General features: G+C 46.3%; 1 protein-coding gene across 1 annotated transcript; it reads left to right on the top strand.

Annotated features, from left to right (window-relative positions):
- Positions 1–211: 211 nt before the first annotated feature.
- SBK2 (SH3 domain binding kinase family, member 2) lies at positions 212–10,414 on the top strand. The gene is made up of 4 exons (XM_010179444.1): positions 212–271; positions 8,465–8,654; positions 9,390–9,592; positions 9,845–10,414. The coding sequence occupies exons 2-4, from the start codon at positions 8,474–8,476 to the stop codon at positions 10,412–10,414; spliced, it is 954 nt and encodes a 317-aa protein (XP_010177746.1). The 5' UTR covers positions 212–271; positions 8,465–8,473.
- The last annotated feature ends 14,244 nt before the right edge of the window (positions 10,415–24,658 follow it).

Below are 24,658 nucleotides of genomic sequence, written 5' to 3' on the forward strand. Positions count from 1 at the left end.
ACACTTCCCCCTCCATAAATGGAGTAGGTGGATAGCTTTCTTCTTCCCCCCATACCCCCACTTTTCTTCCCTCCCAGAGGTCACCTTCAGCAGGGAGGCAGCGTGTCCTCAGGACCAGAGACATGGTGAAGAGGCGGAGCGTCACGCTCAGCCCTGTAATGCCTGGCAGCCCCCTCCGGCTGCTCCGTGCAGGCTGAACCCAGCCCAGAGGCTGCAGCGGGGGAAGCAAGGCAGATCACGGCAGGCCGCCAGTGCTGCGCTGCTGGAGAAGGTGAGAGGCTTGGTATGGACGGGGAGGGAGGGTGGGAGGAGAAGTTACAGCTGTGACAGGATGAAAGAGACTGGACAGGCACATAAAAGGGCACCCCACCCCTCATAAGCTGGTTTTGGAGACTCTGGCATAGTGCGCCAACACGAATTGGAGTGCACCCACTTCCCACATCTGGTTGGTGGTGAGCTTGTTAGGTGGCCTTGGCCCAAAAGGTTGCTTTGTGTCTGGTTGTGTCTGATGGGATGGTGCCATGGTACTGGCTGGTTGGTTGAGAGGAGGGTGTGATATGGCTTGGTCGCAGTGAGATCACTGCCGATTTCTGTCCGAGGACACTGGTGTATGCTGGGGAGAGGCTCCCAGGGCTGGCTCTGGGGAGGCTGCTAGGTGTTTCTGCCTGAAAAGAGCAATAGCAGTTCTGCTAAAGGGACGGTCATGCGGTTCTCCGCAGTGAGACCAAGCACTAGCCTGCTGACCAGTTTTAGAAAGAAGCTCATAAATCTATCAGCAGTAAGGCCAGAAACAATCACTGCGATAACCTCTTCTGATCCCTTGCCTGGATTAAACGTGGTTTGCACTAGAGTGGACCTTTTAGAGGGAAAAAAAGCGCCAATCTGGAGTTAGAAGTTCAAGAGATGGAAGAATATTCTTCCATAGTGTTTGATGGGATTCTTAGGGGCAAATATCCCTCTTCACAAAATCTGCACCGCGACTGAGGTCTGTAATTGCCTCGTTTCAGCTTCAGCTATTGGTTTTATTCTCATGCTTCTACTTAATTGGGAGAGCCCTCTTTAGTGAATTTCTAGTACCCACAAAGGTACATACAGATGATAGAGTCACTTGTTCGCTATCTGTTTGATAAGCTGAAAAAATTGCTCTCCTGGAAGTTTCCCCTGTAATTGTCAGCACCGTTGCGATTCTCATGGTTCTTCTCTAATCCTTTTTTATCAAACTCTGGACACCAGCACTACCTTGCTGAACTGTGGTCTCACCAATACCATTAAACAGATAGAAAACATCCAATAGCTAATTCTGTTGACGCATCAGCTGGCTCCCGAAAGAGTTCAGGAAATTTATCCTAGAGGAACTAAGCTTTCACATCAGTGTATTTTTAACATTCAAAAAAAACCCATTAAAAAGTAGATTAAGACAAATGCAAAGCAGAGCAAATGGAAGGAATGCATTTCCAATAAAACTACAAAATCCACCGGTGCACAATATTCTCAGTTCTAGTGCAGAAGTCATTAGCAGGTGGCCAGCTTTTCAGAAATACAGCTTTCCTAACTCAGCTGATTTTCAGAGATTAAATTTCAGACTGTCTTGGGCATCTGTGTGTAGGAACCTCTGCAGAAACTGGAGTTCACTGTAAGAGGCACATTGTTTCAGAACAGACCTCTTCCTTCATTACAATCTACCTTAGACTATGTAAAGCTAAATGGCTGTATCTATTTTTTTTTGTTTACGGTGAAGCTTATTTTCTTAATTTAGCACCTGGAAAATGCTGCTTTGCCTCTTGGTGCTGATGTTTCCTGCATCTGATGCTTTTTGGGCATTCTTTTCAGCAGAGTGAATGCGAAAGTGGAATCGGCAACATCAGTAACCCTTGTACCATTATTCTCATAGACTTGTATCTGAATCATTAAGATGTGTATGTATATCACTATAGATTATTTCTAGTGCAATTCTGTATCATTCTACATATTAATGCCTATGAAGGAAGTGAGGCTCTACCAGATCTACATTTCTGGGTTTACATAGCGCCCATTTTATCTACAAAGCAGTGTGAAGAACTTAGATTCATCTGATTAATATGACATTTCTTTTTTTTTTAATGTCACTCAATGCCAGAGTAAACTCTTGACTTCTCATGTTGTTTGAAACACTTTTGTATGTGTGTATGGGCATGCGCTAGTTTTATCAAGCAATGCATGATCTACCCAAACCCGTTTTGTGTAATTTGGAAGTATTTTCTTGATGCTTTCAGTGCTTTCCTCTAGATCATTGATAAAGGTAAAAGTATTATAACAGAGTCAGTATTTAACAAAATTAATTGTGTAAGGTGAGCACACCAATAAAGTATGATAATTTCCACTATACTGGGTTTATTTTTAAATCCATTAAAAATGTGTGGCTTACTGATTTTGACCAATGTCAGGATGAATTTGTACAGATAGTTTTCAGGGAACAGTTAATGAATGGTATATTTCTGGCAAGTGCTGTATGAACCAATACCGGGCTGAGAACTGCTCCGAACTCCCACAAACAATTTAGAGGTTGGTGGGAATCCCCTGCAGGTAGGGTCCTTACCTAGCCCTAGATAGAAATGAACACGGTGGTTTGGTAACAACAGAGACACCGAGTGATCTGAATTACTTTATACACTAAGTCCATTTGAGGAAAATGAGCTTTATTAAAGGCAATGCAAAATTAATCATGTAGAAACAAGGCAGGCAACATCCAGAAAGGGACATGGAAAGGAGGTGGAGTTTTTCCCCCCAAAAAACCCCAGTAATTTGGAAAAACTATGACATTATAATGCACATGTAAGGTAACGCAGCTTCTCTATGTGGCGTTCCTGCAAAAAGAGATCTTGGGGCTACTGCATGAGGCAGAGGGTAATTCTAGCTGAATGCCTTGCAGGAGGCATTCCCCAGGAGCAGTTGGTGTTTTAACACGGCAGGGCAGAAAAAATGGTGCAGCTTCAGAAAACAGCCATAAAATGGATCTGAGAGCTGGACAAAGGGCCTTGGTTTGAGAGTTTGACAGAAGGTTGTTTGAAGGCATTTAACCAATAAGAAGACCGAGAGGTGTCTTGATCAGAGAGCATGAAAGTGTTTATTCAGAATTCAAAATGTGACTACAATTTCTGGAAGCCTCCTACCTGTTTTTAAGCTAACTGATGTGGGCACTACAGAAGCACAGTGTGCCAGGCGGTTTGTGAAGACTAAGTAAAGTGTTGGTTAAATAAATAAGCTATTTCAGGCTATACCCTGCTAGTTTTACTCAATCTAAGTAGTTTAAAATGCATTCTTATAGGCTGTGGTCATACCTCTGATCACAGTGCATATAAACCCTGAAAAATTCAGTAGACAGGCACTAGAAAACTCTTTTCTCTAGCTGAGAAACTTGAGCAGCATGTTAGGTAAATTCAGATTAGGATATCATATAAATACGTAACAGCAAGAATGTTAACACTAGCTTTTATAGTTGATCAAAGTTTGTCTTTGGATCAAGCCTGTATGACTTTTTGCAAGAGGTGCCCTATATTTTTTCTGTTATTTGGTTTGGGTCAAAGCTCTGTAGAAAGCCAGACAAGAAAATGGACCCTACATGCCATATGCTCAAGGCCACTTTTAATGGAGCATCTTTGATAAGAGGAGAGGCTGAGACAGCTGAAACTCATCAGCTTGAAAAGAGAAGGTTCAGAGGGAACTTTATTGGCATATATAAATACCTGATGAGAGGGAATGAATAAAAGGGACCCAAACTCTTCTCTGTAGTGCTCATTGACAGGACAAGAGGCAATGTGCACAAATGAAAAGATAAGAAATTCCATCTAAACAGAAGAAAACTTTTTTTTTTTAAATTTTTGTGATGGTGGTCAGTGTGATAGGTTGCTCAGAGAGGTTGTGAAGTCTCCATCTGTGGAGATACTATTAACCTGACTGGACGCCTTCCTAGATAACCTGCTTCAGCTGCCACTGCTTGAGCAGGGGAATTGGATTAGATGATCTCAAGCCCCTTCCAGCCTAAACACCTCTGTAATTCTGTTATCATAGCACTGTCTCTGTTCTACAGACATTATACTGTCTTTGGCTTTTGACATGTATGAAGTGCTTTTCTGGACCAAATACAGCAATCATTTTGGTTGAAGAACCAGAATAACATTACCTAGAATAAGACCCTGTATCTCAATAGGCTAGCTCCTCCTCAGCTCCTCAGAAAGTTGGGAAGCATCTCCTGATGGTGGAATGGATGTGAATTTCTTGCTGCTGTAGTTAGAGACTCTTTCAGGGAATTAGGTTTTCTCATGTGCCAGCAGTCTGGAACCAGGACAGGAAGGATAGTGGAGGAAAGAACAGTTTTGAAAAGGACCAGGCCTGCTGCCTTCAATACAGCACAGCTCAATGGTGAGTGCATCCTGGCCAGGGCCCTGCTGGCCCCCTCCCCAGTCCTTGACGCTCTGCAAAGGGAAAATGGCACTTTAGAGGGTAACACAGATAGCTGCAGAGCACCCAGGCAAACTTTACTCAGTGGTGACCCAAATTTGGCCCTCACTTAGCTTCCTAGCTAATGGTGGTGGTACCTCAGAGGAAGACCTGACAACTTTGGCTATTTTTATGAAGTATGGACTATGTTCTGTAATCAGTGTCCTCAAGGGCAGGAAGGGCCAAAGCCTGCAGACTGTGCTGGAGTGACTGCAGCTGGGGCTTCTTTCATGTGGAGCCCTGATCAGACCCACAGGAGTGTCACTGTCCCCTCAAGACACTCTACACATATCCTCTGGCTGGTCTGTTTTTTTCAGGTTGGCTGTTTCACTTTGATGCTCTGCTCTGTACCCAATCTGCCCTCTCATGCTAGTGGGGGTCATGTGTGAAAGTAAGGATCCTTGCCATCTATACTGCAGTTCACTTGAAATGTGGGGTGAAAGGACACAAGAGTTTTTTGGATATTTTTTTTTAATTGCAAAAACTTATGGACTGAAATGTTTTGACTCCCAAAGCTGGAGTGAGAACCAAGAATATACAAAGAAGCATATCCTCCCATTCACAAAAGCAAGTTTTCACAAAGTGAATAGGAGAGACTTAATGAATCACATAAAAACAGAACGGATGAATCATATAATAAATAATTCAATACAAATAAAACCAGATAAATGAATAGGTATTTGAAAATGATATAATTATTGAATAATACATTAAGTGGATGGCACGAGAAGATTCTAACATTTGGGCTAGACAGCACTAGCAGGTGGCCAGCCTACAAGGGAAGAAATTTCATCTAACTCAAGTTTGAGAAATTAAGTTATTTGAGAAGATCGTGAATAATCTGCTGACAAGAACTTGTATATGACCATGAATTTGATATAGGAGAAACATAGTCATACAGAAAAGATAATTTGATCTTTTTTAATTTTTTTCACAAATATAAATCTAATGTGTCCTGCACAAGATGAGCAGACATATCTCCTCTTGTTCCACTCCCTATTTAATGTGGCTTTAGCTTATCTAATACCAAGGGGAGGTGTAGGCCTTTCAAAGATCTATTACATTATATTTTTTTGTATTCATAGGTAGGACTCTTTAAAAGGCTTTTTCAGCTATCCTTTTTAACACTCAAATGTGGCAACACCAGTTTGGAAATGTTGGTGGTCGAGTGGGTCCATTTGCAGATTCTGCAGTGCCCTGGCTGCGTGTGAATTTCACAAGCTCTGCAGGCTGGGCAGCAAACAGGAGAACTTCAACGCAAAATCTCTAAAATACTTTCCAGTCCATCTTTCCCTGTGAGTTTCTCCCAGCCTCCCATTCATCCCTCTCCCATGCATGCGCTTGTTCAGTGTTGAACTTCCTGTGGACTGCACTAACTTTGGCTGCTGTTGGTGGTCAGACCAAGTCAAAGCCTTTGTAGAAAAGTAGGGCAAATTACTTGGTACTTCCGAGTTGAGTAAGATTTGGCAATGCAGTCTAGGAGAGAAGGGAACAGAAAAGAAGGGGAATTTTCCCACAGGTAGTCTCAGTCTCCTGTACAAATCCAGCCTTTTTGTAGTTTTCCTAGGTGTAAATAATTTTACTGCTAAATTACTGGATTCTTAAGAATGACCAGATTTAATAGCAGTGGGAACTGGAAGACAAAGGAACTGTAAGAAGTTCTGATCACAGATAGGGCAACGTAAAACCTAAGGGAAAAGGCTTCATTCTTTCTGCTCCCACTCATATTCCCAGGATGCCATCTTCCTTTTTAGCAATGTGAGGTCCTATTCCCTCCCCTAAAAGGTGTCATGTGAGTCAGAACATTTAATGGGAAGAGATCCTGAGCTTGTAGGTGCAGTGAGCCACTGGTTTTATACCACAGCTCTGTCTCACTGCACACTGTTTAAGTTATATCCAAGAATGCTGCAACCCTCAGGCTTTTGGGTTGCATCCTGGGCTGCATTAGGCAAAGCATTACCAGCAGTGCTAGTGAGGTGATTCTGTCTCTCTACTCAGCACTACTGAAGCCACATATGGAGTAGTGGGCCCAGGTCTGTGCTCCCCAGCAGAAATGTGAACATATTGGAACAAATCTAGAAAAGTCTGTGAAGATGGTTAAGATACTGGAGCATCTCTCATACAAGGAGAGGCTAAGAGAGCTGGGACTTGTTCAGCCTCGGGAGGAGAAGGCTCTCAGGGATCATCTTGTCAATGTGTATAAATACCTGATGGGGAAGGTGTATAAAAGACAGTCTTCTCATTGATACTGAGTGACGAGACAAAAGGCTGTGGGTATGGATCAAAACACAGAATTTCTATTTAAACAGAAGAAAAACCTTTTTTTACTGTAAAGGGGATCCAGCAGTGGAAAAAGCTGCCCAGAGTGGTTGTAGAGTCTTCATCCTTGGAGGTATTCAAAGCCAGACTGGGCACAGTCCTAAGCAACCTGTTCTAGTTAACCTTGTCTGAGCAGGAGGTTGCACTAGAAGATAATAGAATCAGAGAATCATAGAATATATTGCGCTGGAAGGGACCTTTAAAGATCATTCAGTTCAACCCTCCTGCAGTAACCAGGGATAATGTTACTACATCAGATTGCTCAGAGCCCCATCCAGCCTGACCTTGAATATCTCCAGGGATAGGGCCTCCACTACTACTCTAGACAACCTGTTACAGTGATCTATCACCCTGATATTGAAGAACTTTTTCCTAATATCCAACCTAAATCTGTCCTTTTCTAGTTTAAAACCGTTACCCCTTGTCTTATCACTACATGCCCTAGTGAACAGCTCTTCCCCAGATTTCTTATAGGCACATTTCAGGTACTGGAAGGTCACGATGAGGTCCCCCCAGAGCCTTCTCCAGGCTGAACAACCCCAAATCTCTCAGCCTGTCTTCATAGGAGAGGTGCTCCAGCCCTCTGATCATCTTCATGGCCCTCCTCTGGACCCGTTCCAGCACTTCAACGTCCTTTTTGTTTTGGAGACTCCAAAGCTGGACATAGTACTCCAGTTGAGGTCGCACCAGAGCAGAGTAGAGGGGCCGAATCACCTTCCTTGAGCTTCATATATCTTCATAGATCTTCGTTATCTTCAGAGGTGCCTTCTGATCTTGACCATCCTGTGACTTTGGGGTTCTGTGACCTTGCTCTGAACCCAGGAGGGGCTCCCCGGCCCCAGGTGCCTGTGTTCAGAGCAGGGAGGTAGTCAGGGGGAGAGTGCTGCCACAGGCACCTTAAAATGCTGCCTTTGGAGCTGGGAGGACTGCAAAAAAGCGTTTCTCTGAAATGGCTCCGAAGCAGCTGGCTGTTGCTCAAAATACTACTGATGTCCAAGCTTCCTTCCTACCTAAGTTTCTTGGCTACACACAAGTGACTTTGGGTCAGAAATGTCAGCAGACATGTAGGGTACTGAGCTCCCTTTGGAGTACTCAGATCACACTGTCTCTGAGTAGTAACCCCTATTTTGTCACAGGCTAGCTGTGCCTCTGCCACTACCTGAAGGACTTTCTTCAGTCAGCAGTAGGGGTGGGTTTCTGTGTAGAAAGACATGGTCTTGCTGCAGTAGGCTAAGGAAGAGCAAGAGGACTGGGTCACGCTTGATAATGTGGGACCCTGTTACCATTTTGTTTGTTGCTTAACACCTTGGAGTATAGAACAAAAAGAGATCTGGAAGACCAAGCTTTAGTACAGACACAGAAAGCTGGTCCAGGTCCTTGAAATAAGAGGCTCCAGGAACTACAATTAGAGAGACACAAGCATCTGCCTGGAGGCCAGAAAGGATTAGAAAGCTGAGGGAGGTTCCCTTCAATACAGGGACCTTTTATACGATGAGGGTCTTTGCCCAGAGGTGTACTGTGTAAAAGCACAAGCTCAACTCCAGCACAGCTGCAAGAGTGCTCGGGGTAGAAACATGCCTTATCATGGCACTGTTTGTGTGGTGTGTCTGATCTGCTTTTCTCTGTACATGTTGTGATTTTCCTGATTTGGGCTGTGGTGTTTCCACAGAGCTCAGCAATGGCCGAGAGCTCAGCTGCAGCAGCGGCAGGGACAGCGGCACGAACCATGCTAGACGAGCTCCTGGAGATCACGGCTCAGAGCCTGGTGCGCACCGAGGTGGCCGAACACTATGAGGTTATTCGGGAACTGGGCAGGGGCAAGTATGGTCACGTGATGCTAGTGACACACAGGCAGAGAGGTAAGGAAATGACTGTGCCCTGTGAGCTACTGCGCCTTGCTTTCTCTCCACTCAACAAGGCGCTGGGTAGGCTGATGGCTCCTTGGGGCCAGACACAATGGGGAGTCCACTGGGAGACTGGCAGGACAGAGACCTCCCCAGACAGGGACCACTCCATTGCACCCAGCCAAGAAGCAGGTGGTGGCATCCCAGAACATCAGGCAAGGTTGTGGTGATGAGGCAGATCCCAGGTCAAGCCAGGAAGTCAATCCACAAGTCAGGATAAATAAGATTCATGGCTAGGCATCAACATGAATGTGATATAGCTCCCACCACACAGCTCATGCAGGGGGAGAAGCCCCAAGCCTGAGCTTAAATATTGCCCTCAGGCCCATGGACAAAGGGTGTGAGTCCTAGGTGGGGTTGGCCAAGGCCCTTAAGGCCTATGAGTGCCCACAGGACCCTGACACTGCTATTCCACAGTAGTCCCAGCTCAGACTCGTATGCCCACGTATCCTGAATTTCCCTTCCTCTACGCAGTGCTCCTGTGCATGCACTGACTGGCTCAAAACTCACAGCAATGGCAGTGCCTGATCCCAGATCTGGTGTCCACAGGATATATCCACACAAAGTGTTGGGCAAGAGATCTCCTTATGGCTATGAGTGTCTGGACTCATGGCTGCTCAGTGCCCTCTCTGTATGGCCTTGGTGTGAGTGACATCTGGGGGAGTCTAACATACTCTTCCCCATCTGCAGGGACTCCTATGGCTCTCAAGCTCCTACCCAAAGCCAGTACCAAGCTGCACACCTTCCTGTATGAGTATTGCGTGGCACTCTCCCTTGCCACCCACCCTGCCATCATCAGTATGTTTGGAATTGCCATTGAGTCCAGCCAGTACTATGGCTTCCTCTATGAACCAGCACTGCACAAAGACCTCATCTCTATCATCAAACCCCGGGTGAGTGCTGCTACAGGGGTGTGAGAATTGGGAGTATAGTATTTGGCCTCGTGCAGACTGACTAGGTCAGAGGGAGGGAGATAGGGTTGTGGGTCTCATGTGTGGGGTCTGCAGTGCTGAAGCAGCTTCAGACTTGCAAGACCAGAAATGCAAAGGTCTTCCCCAGAGCAGAGCACACAGGTGAGAGCTGAGCTGGCAGGGCTGCCAAGATGCTCTGCATGTGCTGTACTGCCTGTCTCTCTCCCTGTGCAGGATGGGATCCCTGAGCCAGCCGCTAAGCACTGTGCCAAGCAGCTCGTGAGCGCGCTGGAATTCATCCACAGCCGGGGGCTTGTGTACCGAGATGTCAAGCCTGAGAATGTGCTGCTTTTCGATCCTGAGTGTCGGCGCATCAAACTGACTGACTTTGGGCTTACACGGCCCAAGGGTACCAAGCTTAAGCTGGTGGCTGGGGTAATCCCCTACACCGCCCCTGAGCTGAGCAACACCACTGATGCCCAAGGGGTACCCATCGATGCCAGCATGGACGCCTGGGCCTTTGGTGTGCTGCTTTTCTGCCTGCTGACTGGGTACTTCCCCTGGGAGCAAAGCTTGCCAGATGACCCTTTCTTTGAGGACTTCATGCTGTGGCAGGAGACAGGCCTAGAAGAGAACGTGCCCCGCCACTGGAAACGCCTGACAACCGAGGCTGCCCTGATGCTACGGAGCCTGCTGGCCTTAGATCCCGCCAAGCGGAGCCCTGTCAGTGGTGCACTGCGCTACGTCGATTGCCCTTGGCGTCTGGAGGATGGGTGCAGCGAGAATACTGTGGTGAAGCCATAAAGCCTGGTCCCCATGGGGGGAGGGAAGGCAGATCTCACCCTGCAAGGGACTTTGGGGTCTGGGGCATCATGGTGGCCCAGGTGTGAGAGGTCATGGTGAGACAGAGAGCAACTTCTCCACAGCACTATCCCTGCTACCATGGAGCCAGGCTCCTTCCCCAGATCATGGTCCTCACTCCATGACTCAGTGCTGCCCAATGTCACCTCCTTGTACTTCTTCTGGGTTTGAAAACATCTCCTTTCTCTTGTGAGAGAGACTATTCATGTGTGAAGTATCCACTCACTTCTTGGCCGCAGTGACTTCAGGGTGGCTTCTGCAGGCACCTGCCTTGTCTTCAAAATAGAGTAAATTACCTACTTTTGTGTTTCTGTATGTGGCTCTTTTATCCTTATAATAAAGTTCCTGTGAGGGGCTGCTTGCTGTGGGAGAGCAGGGGCATGATGAAGCCTGCCATCAGTATTTAAGAGGCATTTGCACAATGCCCTTAACAATACGATTTAACTTTTGGTCAGCCCTGAATTGCTCAGGCAGTTGGACTCGATGATCCTTGTAGATCCCTTCCAATGGAAATAATTTATTCTGTTCTATTCTATTCTATTCTATTCTATGCTATGCTATGCTATGCTATGCTATTCTCTTCACTAATGGGAGGGTATAAAAAAGATGCAGCCAGAGTCTTTACAGTGGTGCTGGGTGACAGGACAAGAGGCAATGTGCACAAATTGAAATACAGGTAATTCCATTTAAACATAAGAAAAATGGCTTTATGGTGATGGTGGCCAAACACTGGAACACTGGTTGTGGTGTCTCTGTCTTTGGAGATATGCAAAAGCTGATTGGATAAGGCCCTTGTCAACTTGCTCTAGCTGTCTCTGTTTTGTGCAGGAGGTTGGACTAGGCAATCTCCAGAAGTCCTGTCCAGCATCAACTATGCTGTGATTCTGTGACACCTTTCATCTTCAAGGACACACTGTGTTGCAGCTGGAGACATGTGGGGCTTCCAGAGTCTCTGCTTTGGAACTGTTCAGCGTGGCAGGCAGTGGTCTCAGCAGAGCTGGGTACAAGATCCAAAACTGGTGTAACAAGAAAGGATTAGCAAGATTTTAGGGTTTATTCCAAATTTAGGCAAACCTGAACTGGTGGAACACTGACATCTTTGGGGAAACAGATCAAATAGTCCAGGGCTGTTTTTTGCAGGATCCAATCATGCTGATGAGGATCAGTGTTGCCTGGCAAAGATGATGTGACAGAGGCTATTGGCAGTGAGCAGTGGTGATGACTAGGATTGTTTCTCTGCCTCCTTTATCTCAGAGCTTTGAGACTTTGGCAGAAGGGGTTTCTGCTGCAGGAAAGCTGTGCGACATGTAGCTAAGTGATGAAATCAGCACTGTGACTGCACTGTGTGCTTGATGGTAGTGCAGATGGGGTTACAACGGCAGAGAGTACAGTGGCAAAGGCCCTGCCCTGAGCCAAGTGCCCATCCTGGGCTCCTTTTCTCAGTGGCTTAATCATAACCATAGCTGGATTTCTTAAATCAATGAACAACCAGACCTGTTGAAGCCTATCCCCAGGGGGTCTGAAAAAAGATCTGCTTGTCTCCATCACCCCCGCAGCAGCTGCTGGGAGAGGCCGAATGGAAGGGAGCTGCGTGCAGACATGCTGGCCCTTCGCACGCGCGGCTGCTGGCTGCAGGAAGGCTGGCTGGGCGCCCGCTGCCGTAAAGGGCAACATTTCAGCTCATGTAGGCACAAAGTATGGGGTGGATCTGGTGTCATCCCTAAAGACGCATCAGGTGGCTGCAAAGGGGAGGGAAAGATGCAGTACTTCACTCCTCTCTGGGGTGGAACGAAGTGATAAATTGGGTAATTACAGAGCTCACTAGACTCTGAGCTCTGGCTGCAGCACCTGCAGTCCAAGCAGTGTGAATCCAGGCCCTAGTGCCCTGGTGCCTGCAGCACACTGCATGCACAGGCTGGGAGTATGGATCCCATGGCTTTTGGTAGGATGCACAAGCTGTGCTTCTGAATCCCCTTGTGAACCTCACTACAGATTCTGCTCTCTGTTCTGCACCACATATTCCACATGACTCCTGACCAGTCATGCTCAGCAGCAACCTGGGGCTTGCAATGCAGACTGCAGGGTATAGGGAAGGCCAGAACTAGCACTTTGGTACTGCAGAGGCAGTGTGATGGGTGGAGCATGAATCTGTTAACTGGACAGATCCCTTGGTCATGACAATCCTTCCAGTTAGGAAATGTTGGTAGGAAGAAGTGGAAATGGAAGCTGTTTGCTAGACCAAAGCAGAGGTGAGAAAGTGCAGGCAGTTATGAAAGTGATTGCTCCAGGTTACGATAATGGTCAAACAGTGCCACAGACGAATCATCACAGAATTAAAATGATGGTTGTTGAAGAGAGCACTCAGACAAATTATTTGACCTAATCACAGGTCAGCAACACCTCTAACATATGGACCACGTTGTGATGCTGGTTGGACTGAGGACATGAAAGGGGGGGTTGGACCAGTGGATAGTGAGGTTAATGTCATCTCCTCCTTCTACAGGAAGAGTAAGGAAAGTCATTCTATTAGACTGGCTGACCCAGTCGCTAAAGGCAGGGCAGAGGCCCAGCCTTCAGGACCTCTCCAGTTAGGCTTCTGGCATAATTTCTAGAAGTTTGCAGCATATAATCTTCCCTCTGCCTTGTTGATTCTGGCACTGTGCTACCTCCATCTCCTCCCACATAAACCCTGCTAAGTATCATTGCTAGGACCATGGCTGATGTTTCTTAGGAAGGGCAGTGAAGGACTAATCCTGCATATTTCCCAGAGTTCTCCTGTAGCCTTGTCTCCTGTACAAGACTGCATGCTGGCCTTCCTCTGTGACCCTTCCCACTCGGCACAGAGATGCCAGGTTTGGAGACTGGATGGGGACTGAGCATCAGATCCCAAAAAATTAGTAGAGGAAAGAATCTCAGGCCAGGGAATATGATAGGGCAGACGCAAGACTGCATAGTGCCAGTGCCTGCCTCCTCCCACACTGCTTGTTCTTGAGTTTTGACTTTCACTTCACGGACAAAGCAGGCCAGAGCTTTGATAAAAATACACAAAATATGACCCTGATCTGAACAAATGTCCTTCTGAGCACAGGGATGGAAAGAGACAATAGCTGGGGGATACAGATGGTGGGAATTTGTTACCTTTCATCCTTACTTATGCAGGGGCAGGTCAGGGACAACTGCAAGCAAGCTGATGTCTTCTAGAGCTGCCTGTAGCTGAGAAGCCATGAGAAGTCATAAAGCCCCATTGTCATGCCAAAGGACAAAGAACTGCTGGACTGGAACTGGCTGGATCAGAAGCTACCTGATCTCTGATGAGGAAGCATGCAATGGCTCATGGAGTTTCAGCTATAAGCCTTTTTTTAACCTCTATCCTGCATCCCTGAGTGGAGATGCATGAACTGGAGGGAAAGGCCTTAAAGACATCAAAGAAGCTGCCTCAGTGTATTCTACATACTGTAGCTTGGATTGCACAGTACCTTGCTATCTATACTGTAATTTTAATTGTATATGTGTGTTAGGGCTGACCACAAAAAGAGAAATGACCAGTTCTAAATCCCATAAGGACTCTCCAGTATGCTAGACTTCTTACTTACAGCCCATCTGAGGTCTGAGGGCCAGCCATGCCAGCCGATAGCCTGGGCTTGCCCATATACAGGTCTGCCTGTTGCTGTGGGTGTGTGCGTTGTTTTTCCCCTGGGCTGACAGGCAGCCTGGCATGCTTATAAGCCCCGTGCTTTGGTGTAGCTTTGTGCAAGAGAGGGAGGAAGGGGGAATTTGGCCTGGCACAGCGTGGTGACAGAAGATGGTCATAGTTGTCACACAGACTAATTGCACTTCTAACCCTTCTTTGCTGTTTACAAGCTGCCCCCCCCCCCCAAGGACTCATGTCTCTGGCGGGCTCCTGTGTCTCAGAGTGGAATCACACAAGGCACCTGCTCTCATGCTGGTCTCTAGTAGCCACCTTCTCTGTGCTGACTGAGTGCAGCTTCCACCTGAGATTTGCTGACAGATTTCTTAGGGCATAGTGAGAAAGAAAGTGTGCTTAGGAGGAAATTTACCTTAAGTGATAAAACAGTCCCCTTTTAAATTTTGTATCTGATGTCTAACTTGCTTCAGACAAAGCAGTCTGGTTACCATGATCAGAGGCTGCTGAGATGTCTGTGAACAGCCAGTTCAACAAGCAGCTCTGAGGCCCCTGTCCTTGTCCCCAGTGCCGCTTTACACCTGGCTCAGCTGGTTACCTTCCCTTCCCTTCCACTGGAGAAGTAGGAGATGGAAGCAGAGCAAGGACAGCTATGTGCAGGTGTTGGCTGACATCTGCTGAATCTGCTCTCTCCAAAGCCAGGTGGGGAAAAAGTGACAGCTTTCACACCCCCTTGTTCTGCCATTAACAGCTGTTGCAGTTGATGCTCTGCCTTGAGTAATTATTTCTTCCTCCTCTTCAGGACAGTAAATCTTGCAGAGCTTGCCAAAGACAGAGCTAATTCATAATCATCTTCCCTGGGGGCATTCTGGGCAGGATTAACTCCTGACACTTCCTTCTGCAGAGCCTCTCTCTGCTTTACCTTGCAACCCCCTCCAAAGGAGGTTGCTGGATAATTTCTGGCTGCTCAGCCCTCCTGACAGGAACTGAAAAACATTTAATTGGTTGTACCTTTATGATATGCTAAGCTTTATGTCTCCTACAGGTCAGTTTCCTGAGGCTCATGGATGTGGGTGTGTTATGTGTCCAAACCCTGCAACTGAGTAAGATGAGCAGATGGTAAACCTCCATACCTTTGGACTGGCTGATACAGAGTTAGTGCAGGAATTTCACTATACACTAGATATATGGGATAGATCTGACCACAGACAGACACAGGACTGTCCCAGCCTGGGGCTCATAGCGTTATTGCATACTGCCAAACATGTATCATGGAGGCATGACAGTCGTGGCTGTGCTGTGCTCAAGGTCTAGATTACCCTAGCTCGGTGGTGAGAGCTGCTCCATGTACATAGGGTGTAGGTAACATTGCAGTGCTCATGATGCTATGGACTAATATCCCTCATGTTGAAGAAAGGCACTTACTAAGGACTGAGTTCCTCCTTCAGCTCCTGAAGAACCTTTCAGGGATTTTCCCTTGATACAAAACTCTGGAAGACTTTATGCTGTCAAGAAGCAATACAAGTTGTTCAGTGTACAGCTCAATGGCTCCTTTTAGCCAGCTGGGAGATGTGCCACTTTCTCTCACTCATGACTCATTTTAATCAGTTCATATCCTTGCACCACTGTTTTGGGAAGATGTAGCAAGAACAGGCATGCACTTATGTCCTCAGTTCCCCTCCCTCATACCCATACTGTTCATGGTACTTCAGATAAGACTGGAGCACCTTTATCCTCCCAGGACTGTTTATCACTCAGATGGAAACACAAGAAAACACTCGCACAAACAGCAGCAGCTGGTCTGGTCCTGCCAGTAGCAGGGTAGGAGTAGACTTCAGCAGGCAGGTTGGGTGGCTTCTATTCCCAGCACTGGAGGAGGTTAGGGCAGAGGGAAGCTGGACTTCCTGGTGATTCTCTGCATGTCTTTGAAGGTAGCCATTGCCAATCTCTGTTTGAGTTTACTGTTGCTGGGCTACCTCAGGAACTGCTGAACTGATTGGATTCTTCTGGACTGCTCCATAATGGAAATACAGAGATTAGATGGGAGCCACGATAGACAGTGATTCTGCCCTGTCCCTGAGCAGCCTGCCACCCTCCCACTGGTTCCTGGCTGCATAGGGACATGTCAGGAATTGGATAGGGCTGGCAAAGATGTGGCCGTAACAGGATGCCCCTGTCCTTTCCTTCTGTCACTGTGGGAGAGAAATAAGTTTATGGCACGTGGTATGTGGGAGCTGCCATGTAGCACTGGCCAAAGGAATGATGGGACCTCAGGAGGGGAAGGTAACTGGCCACCTACCACCTAGAATCAGTTTGGTTTGATGGGTGGTAACCTCACTGATGAGAAATTTGGACACAGAGCAAAGTCCTGCACTGTAACTCAGGTCACTCAGCAGGCTAAAGCTGGGAACAGTGATCAGTAATCCTGGCTTCAGATCTCCTTACCCAGTAGACATGTCTCTGTTCTCCCAGAGATAGGCAAAGAATTGCAAGTCCTGACCCTGAGTTCTCACTTTCCACCCCTTTCCTTCTTACCATTAGCTCCCACCTCTTGGACTTCAGCTTGGGTCTGTATTCTTTGAATCAAGAACCTTGACTTCCTTCCACTTTGTCTTCACTTTAAAATTCACTGGACTCCTAGGTCTGCCTTCGTTGCAGTTACCATCACTTTCTCATTGTGTGTGCCAACACAGAGGACAAAAACAGTATTTCTTGTTTTGCTCTCACTACTGCATGATTTCAGCCAACATATGATCAATTTCAATAGGGCTCTCTGTATTTCATCACCTCAGTCCAACAGCAGACTGTAGCCCTCCTCAGAGCTCTTCAATAAGAGACCTGGCTTTGGTCTCTTCTCATAGAGAGCTGTAATGAGTCTCACAGCTCTGGAAGCCAATTCCTTTAGTCCCTAAGTAGGACTTATGTACAGTTTGATCAGAGCAACATCAGAACTCCCCTGAGAGTCTCTCGGATGGCCATATTCTCCACCCGGGATGTTACTCTAGACGCTGAAACTTTATCACTTGCTCTGGGCACAGCAGGAGCTGCCTGGTGGGATTTCCAGAGTGGTCTGAAATTCCCATCTGGAGACTTCTGCACCAATTAGTCAAACACTTAATTGTGAAGATGCCTAGGAGTTCAGTCAACTGCTTGGTCTCAAGTTGGCCCACTGTCTAAGATCAGTCCATCGTCTCATGTACGCAGATGAACAGCTGGGGAGTTCTTGGACCAGCAGGAGAATTACTGGCTTAAGTGCACTATATGTGGACAGAGACAGAGCCCTACCACCCAGCTACACAACAGTTACAACTCTAGGACACACCTGAGTTTCATACCTGCAACTTAAATTCCACAGCTCTTGCCACAGACCAAATCACTATAAAAAGAACGACTTTAAAGTTTAAGTTGGTCTCATTTAAATTAACATTTTGCCATAGCTGCAAACATTCTTGCTGGGCTGGTTGGCTGATAATTTATGAAGTCTAACAAAGATATCTACACAATCTCACACAGTATTTCCACAGAAGCAAATATTTGAGGCATTTCTTTTGCTGGAGTTGCATTCCCAATGAAAGAAAGGCACCAAAAATAATACCTCTCTGTTTAGTCAAAACAATTTCCTCTGTGCAGCTCTGGTAGCCCCTTTCCAGGTCACTTAATGACTCATTTCTCTTGTCTTGATTAAAATAAATAAGTTTATAGTCATGCAGTTTGGATCTTATAACAGCAATGTTAAGAGCATACCTCACCACAGTCCATATAGGCTCTAAATTCCTAATGCTGGGGAAAGCAGGGGCAGTAATGACTGTACGAACCCAGTTTCCTGTGTTCCTGGTTTTTGGTACAGCTACTTATTTTGTCTAGCTCTGATACAGATTTTGTTGTTCTTCAGTGGCTCTTGGGACTGTTTTCTGCTTGCTAGTGGAGGATGGCTGGGGCTATTGAAGTAGCAATAGCTGTAGCTTTTGCTTTGCAAATCTCTCTCATTAGCCTTAGCTTCATTGTCTTTGTTGTTCAAACATGTATTTACTTCAGTGATAAATCTGCTCACCATTCCATTGCCAGATCATTTTGTTGCAATTAGGGCTACTACCTGTCAGCCTGCAGACAAGAGAAGAGCTTATGTAGATATGGATTGCTTAGACTAAAAGACTAAAACTCACCCTTCGGTACAGTTTGTCTGGCAAGCACTAACACACCAGTTGTGTCTGGGCAGTTATGAAAGAAGATGATTTCTTGCTTGTGTCCTGGGGCTGAAAAAAAATATTTAAGAACAGAAAATTAGCCAATACATTTCTTGAGACAGACTTCACAGCCTTAGAGCTGAGGAATCCATTGGATTGTCTACACAGCCCCACTTTTTCTTTCCTTATAATGCTGTTGAGTTGGGTAATGATTAGGGAATAGCTATGAATAGTTCCTGAAACAGAGCCTTACAGCCTTCTCAAACCCACATCTTCAGGCCTGCAGCTTTGCCATGAGATTCAGTTATGTCAGTATGCAGAGATGAGAAATGTACATATTTTCTGTTGGTGAGTAAGCAGTACACAAGATAAATTAAATGTGCCTGGTAGACTCTGGCAGCACGCAAACTGGGATATGGATAAATGATTTCCTGCACGCCCTTTCTGTATCCCTGCTCCACAATGGAGCACAGCCTGGGCTGTCTTCCACAGAAATCTTGGCACACAGACCAGAAGCCAGCAGGACCAGGTCTCTGATTTGGACAATCAGGACACCAGAACCACTGAGTTAACTTCTCTGTGTGCCTAACAAGACCTCTGCTGTCTCATCTGTGGCACTACTTAAACCCTCATAGAAGCCAGCCCATCTTCCTTTCATGACCTGGAGCAGAGCCTACAGCTACAGGTAAGGGTTATGATCACACACTGCGCTACTGCTGGTATGCAAAGGTCCTGTCCACATTTTGCCTCATCTGCAGAGCAATTTCTTGAAGCAAAGTGGGATCTGATTTTTGCAATACCATAAGGAGACTGTTTCACTGTAGGAGTCTTCTTCAGTCCCTTAGATGCTCACATTGCTGCATTGCAGTAGCTGAAGCTTCCAGTGCTGGGAGCGCGCCAAGGATTCAAACACCTCTACCCAGTAGCCCTTGCCTCAGGAATCCAGATTTGCTGAGAACTCAGTAACACGACCTGTTTTCCACCAGCTCTAAACTGCTCCCTCCAGAAATGAGTTTCGTCTTCTCCCATGCTTAGTTTCAGCCAAGAAATGAAATCCCTGCTAAACATCCACTGAACTTTGTTGGCCCTGTTAGCTTCTGCACTTCTGCTCAAAAGCAATGCTCAGTGCTCAGTTTTGAAAAAGGCACATCTCTGCTCATGTTCTCTGCTCTTCCTAAACAAGCAGGAGCTGGAGGGTACATACTTCTTGTATTATCAAAAGAGAAGAAATCTCTGCAGCCTTTCTTTGTCAAGGAAGAGAAGACAAGGCTGACCTGATCTGTCCATCTCCTGGGCACTTGCACAGGTCCCAGAACAAAGGACCAAGAAAGACAGCCTGACCCAGATCCTGAGTAGCCAGAAATGGAGCTCCCATGGGATTTGTGGCAGTAGCTTTTCTTAGGGACTTAGTCAACGCTGCTGGAAAGTGAGGCAGCATGACCCATATTAAGATGATGTCCCATTGCAACTCTGTGCTGAAGCTACTCGGCAAAGGATCTTTCCTAAGTGGGTTTTCAGTCATTTCAGTCTCTCCTGCTACCCCAGTACCTGCCACACGTCACCTTCTGTCCCTCTGAGCTCATTCCCAGTCACTAGCACTTGCACTCACTTAACCTTTAGTGCTGCCCTTAAATCAGAGGCAGTGCTGGAAACTTGCCTTTCCCAGCCTTTGGCCTTCTTCCAATTACAAGAGACGTGTTAATGAGAAGACCTCATATCTAACCGTCTAGTCAAGACACTTGCAAAATGCCAGCCAACACAGTAGCTGGATGTGAAAAACAGGAAACCAGCTAATGTCAGCTCAGATCGAAGACTCAAATTCAGCAGAGATGAAGGGAGAATCAATGACCACCTGGGGCGAGCACATCAAGAGACGGTTCAAGGGACCTTGGAGAAGGCCTACGTTCACAGGAAATCCCAGCTGAGTGTGAGGACCATCAGCTCCTGCCAGAGGGTTACAGGGACACATACCTGTCAGGAGGCAACAGAGGAGTCAGTGGTGTATGCGTGGGAGAAAGGTCAGGAGATTGCAGAGGGCTTTTCACTTGCGAGCTGGGTGATGGGAGCAGTCAGTGAGTGATGAACATGAGCAGCTGCCAGAGAAGTTCATCATTAGATAGTCCAGTTAGAGAGTGGGAACTCAGCAATTTTAATGTTGGATAGGGTTTTTTAATGATACTCTGAGAACTAGGTGCCATGAGGCACATAAATCAAAGCAGCTTCTTGAAACTGAGACAGTCTGAGGCCCTGATGCCCTGAGATCAGAGCAGCTGAGGTGACACTAGATATTCCCCTGTGCACATGGGCTCTGCTTGTGCCAGCAGGGAAGCTGCTCCCTCCTGATCTGGAGTGAAGGAATAAACATAATTTTTGAGGAATCGACTTTGTTACTTATGGGTTTTACAGAAACATGGTTTTCTTTGCATGGTGTAAAAAGGCACTATACTGTATCAGAAATCACAAAATCTTTAAATTCAAACCAGACTTTTAAATATTTGGGTTTTTATTTTTCTTTTAAAATCAAACCATTTCAAATTAAATGTGGATTCAAGAAAACCTTTTGAAGCCTGTTCATTTAATATCCAACTAATAATAAGATTAAAAGAGAGAAAGCAATGCTGCTTCAGTGGCAACTCTGTAAATTTTAATGATACAAAGCCATTTTGCATTGAAGTGGTACAATATTGACCACTATTGTATAAAACAATTTTATTTGTTTTCAGCCAAAAATTAGGGTATGGGAAGAATGTACTCTTCCTGTAACTTTGGACTATGTTCCAAGAAGAGGGGTACTTTTAAAGGCCTCTTCAAATGTCTTAGGCAGCTACATAATTTTGGCAATTGTCTTAGGAGAATCAGAGACAATCTGCCAGTTCACCAGTCTTAGCCAGTTACTCCTTGTTCTTTAAATCAGCTAGTTTTAGCTGTAACACAAGTTTTGAAAAGCTTGCCTCAACATAATTGTAATTAGTAAATGAGAATGTTGTACCACATCAGACCAATATTCTAATATAATCCAGTATCCAGTCTCTTAAAAAATAAAGACAGGAACAGGGAAAGTATATGGTGATAATTCCTCAAAGACACTTTCCTGCTTTCCGCAGATTTTGACTTAAGAGGAGCCAGCAGATAGCCAGATATAGAAACTTAAAATTTAGTGTTCCTTGATCGTTTCCCCCCCCTGTGGTTTTGAAAACCAAACTTCACATTGGACTTCAGGGAAGAGAATGGATAGCTCTTAGCAGCACAGCCAGTTGGTGCAGAGAAGGAAGAAATTTTCTTTGATTTTGGTGGAGGCAGGGAAGAAGTGAAGCTCCAGCCAAGTACAATGGGAACCCCTGAGATATGACTGCAGTACAGATGAGTAACCAAGTCATACAATCACAGAATCACAGAACAGTTTGAGCTGGAAAAGGCCTTTAAAGATCATCTAGTCCAACCCCCCTGCAATAAGCAGGGACATCTTCAAATAGATCAGGCTGTTAGAGCCCCATCCAACCTGGGAACGTTTCCAGGGATGGGTACCTACCACCTCCCTGGGCAACCTGTTCCATTATTTCACCATCCTCACAATAAAAAATATCTTCCTTATATCTAGTCCAAATCTACCTTCTTAGTTTCAAACCATTACCCCTCGTCCTATCACAACAGGCCCTACTGAAAAATTTGTCCCCATCTTTCTCATAAGCCCCCTTTAAGTACTGAAAGACCACTATAAGGTCTCCCTGCAGCCTTCTCTTCTCCAGACTGAACAACCCCAACTCTCTCAGCCTTTCATTATTGGAGAGGTGCTCCAGCCCTCTGATCATTTTAGTGGTCCTCTTCTGGACCGGCTCTAACAGCTCCATGTCTTTCCTCTGCTCAGGACTCCAAAGCTGGACGCAGTACTCCAGGTGAGGTCTCACCAGGGCAGAGTAGAGGGGCAGAATCACCTCCTTTGTCCTGCTGGCCACGCTTCTGTTGATACAGCCCAGGATACAGTTGGCCTTGGCTGCGAGTGTTCGTTGAGTCCAGCATCTTAGTTCACTCTTAGCATTTTGAGCTTGTTCCAGCTCTCTCTTCAGCCACTACATTGGTATATTTTGAACATTAAACTTATGTCATGATCTTTTTCTGTTGACAGAAAACACTATATCCTATTATGAACCTTACTGCAAACAGAAAAAGAGTTAGAATCCACACTGAGTATTTATAATCCTGTGTTACTCAGCTGCTTGACTTCTCTGGTGGTACCTCTTCCTACAGAGCTGATGTCTTCAGCAATCCTTGATAACACTACTCATGCTGAAAATTGTTTTTCTAATACTAATATTTTTTTATTCTCTCCCTGACTGAAGTCTCATGTGCTTACCATTCACTGTAAACAGGTGAGCAGATTGTCTGATTTCCTTTGGTTCCCTGGCTTTCCTTTGCTCATTCCTCCTGTGCTTGCAAAGCCCCTCTTGCTCATACACTGCAGGAGAGCTATCTTCCTACTGCCCATCCCCAAAGAGTAAGGACTCCTTCAGTGCCCTTCTGAGGTGCTCCTTCCAGAAAACTTCTGGCCACTGTTCTCCTCCAGAGCTCCTTGGCACCACTGTACCTAAGCAAGAAAAGCAGAGCAGGTCCAGTCATGGTGACCAGGTTCAGGCAAGAGTCCAGATCACCAGGAAAGTCCATCTGGACAAGGCAAGGCTAAGGACAATCTGGGAAGTCCAATGATCATAAAGGCACAGGCCTTGCTGAAACATAGCTCAGGCAAGGAGCATGAACATGGGCCTGATCTTAAATGCATCTCCTGAGTGAAAGAGGGAGGGCTTCTCCAAGGGTTTCTCCTGGCACTTTCTCACCCTCAGTATTTTCCCCAGCTCAAGGTGACACAGCCGTGCCATGCCAGAGCTAGCCTCAAGCACAAGTAGCCAAACCCCTATGGGGGTAGAACAAGGGAGCACACTCAGGGCCCTGACAGCGGTTGCTCATGTTCAGTGAGCACTCAGACACCAGAGAGCTGGCAGAGACCTGTTTCTCAGTGCCTATGCTGCCGTTCAGCACTGCAGGGCAGGAGCCTCACCATAACACGGTGACTGGTCCCAAATAGCCCAGGGAGGAATCTGAGGATGATGTAGATCCTAGCGCGTGTACACTGGGCAGGTATCACAGGGTCAGTGCCTTACATGTAGTGAGAATGTACTGAAGCTTTACCCCCTCCAGTAATTTCAGTTTAGCAGACTGTCTCTCTTGTATCACAGAGATGAGCTGTTTACAAAGCAAACACTGTCAGTCCATTTAATTGGCTCTTTAACATGGTGAGAAATGTTCCCTGGCAGAGACCTCCTGGGAAGCCCTCCAAGATGTGAAATGGAGAGGTACTTCTACGCAGGGAGGACAAACAAGGCTAGTCTCCCAAACCCAAACCTCACAACTGAATCATTCTTTCTTGGATGATGGTAGGAGTCTGCAGGGGTGTAATAACCATCCCTATGGCGAATATAACAGCAATTTTTTACTGCAGGGGAGGGTCATGCCAGTCTGCTGCAGAAGAGAGCAGCTCCCATGGTGCCCTGTTTTCTGTGCAGCCTTAACAATGGCAGCCCAAGCAGGCTCTGGAGCCAGTCAGCTGTTTAGGTAGGTCTGGGTCTAGGTGGCCCAATATCCAGGTATCTTGGTATTACAGAGGGAGCCAGCAGATCTGCAGGTTAGCAAGACTGCTTGACTTGTTCCACCTGAGACTCTATCTGTCATTGCCTGTAATTTTGTCAGATTGGATCGTTCAGAGAGGAACTCAGAAGAGTCAGAAATGATTGAATTGCACTTTTTTCCTAAGCAAAAAAGAATATGCTTGTATTAAAAAGTGTCAGTTTGTAGAGAAATTAGAATGTTGTTTCACAGCTCTGCTTCACCCTATTTTCTAGAAAAGAAAGTGCTTAGACAGGATTTCTCTGAATCTCCATGGCACACCCAAAGCCAGAAGCCCAGCCTGGCATGCAGAGTCCCCTGCAGCTGCTGCAGGCTGGGTGTGACCAGGAGGGATGGAGAGGAATCTGTGTGCTGTGCTCCTGGCAGTCTCACCTCATGCACCTGCAAACATGAGCATCATGGCAGCGTGATGCAAGATAGAAGAAGGAAAGGTGCTCAGGAAGGCAGCAGGAGAGACTAAGAAACAAGGCTGGGAAAAGCCAGTTGGTAAGAAGGGAGGTAGAAGTAGTGGGGCAAAGAGGCAGGGACAGAGTAAGGGTCCCAGGAAGAAGTGCAAACTCTGCTTTAAGAGGGCGCATGGGGTCAGTCATGAAATTACATCAAGTACCTCATCCCTTAAGGGGAATTTGGAAAGATTCAGGTCTTGCTGATGACGTACATGTGCCATATCGATGCTGGGAAAGA

This window comes from Mesitornis unicolor, unplaced genomic scaffold (genome assembly GCF_000695765.1).
Source record: "Mesitornis unicolor isolate BGI_N332 unplaced genomic scaffold, ASM69576v1 scaffold3722, whole genome shotgun sequence".
In the NCBI taxonomy this organism is placed as follows: Eukaryota; Metazoa; Chordata; class Aves; order Mesitornithiformes; family Mesitornithidae; genus Mesitornis; species Mesitornis unicolor.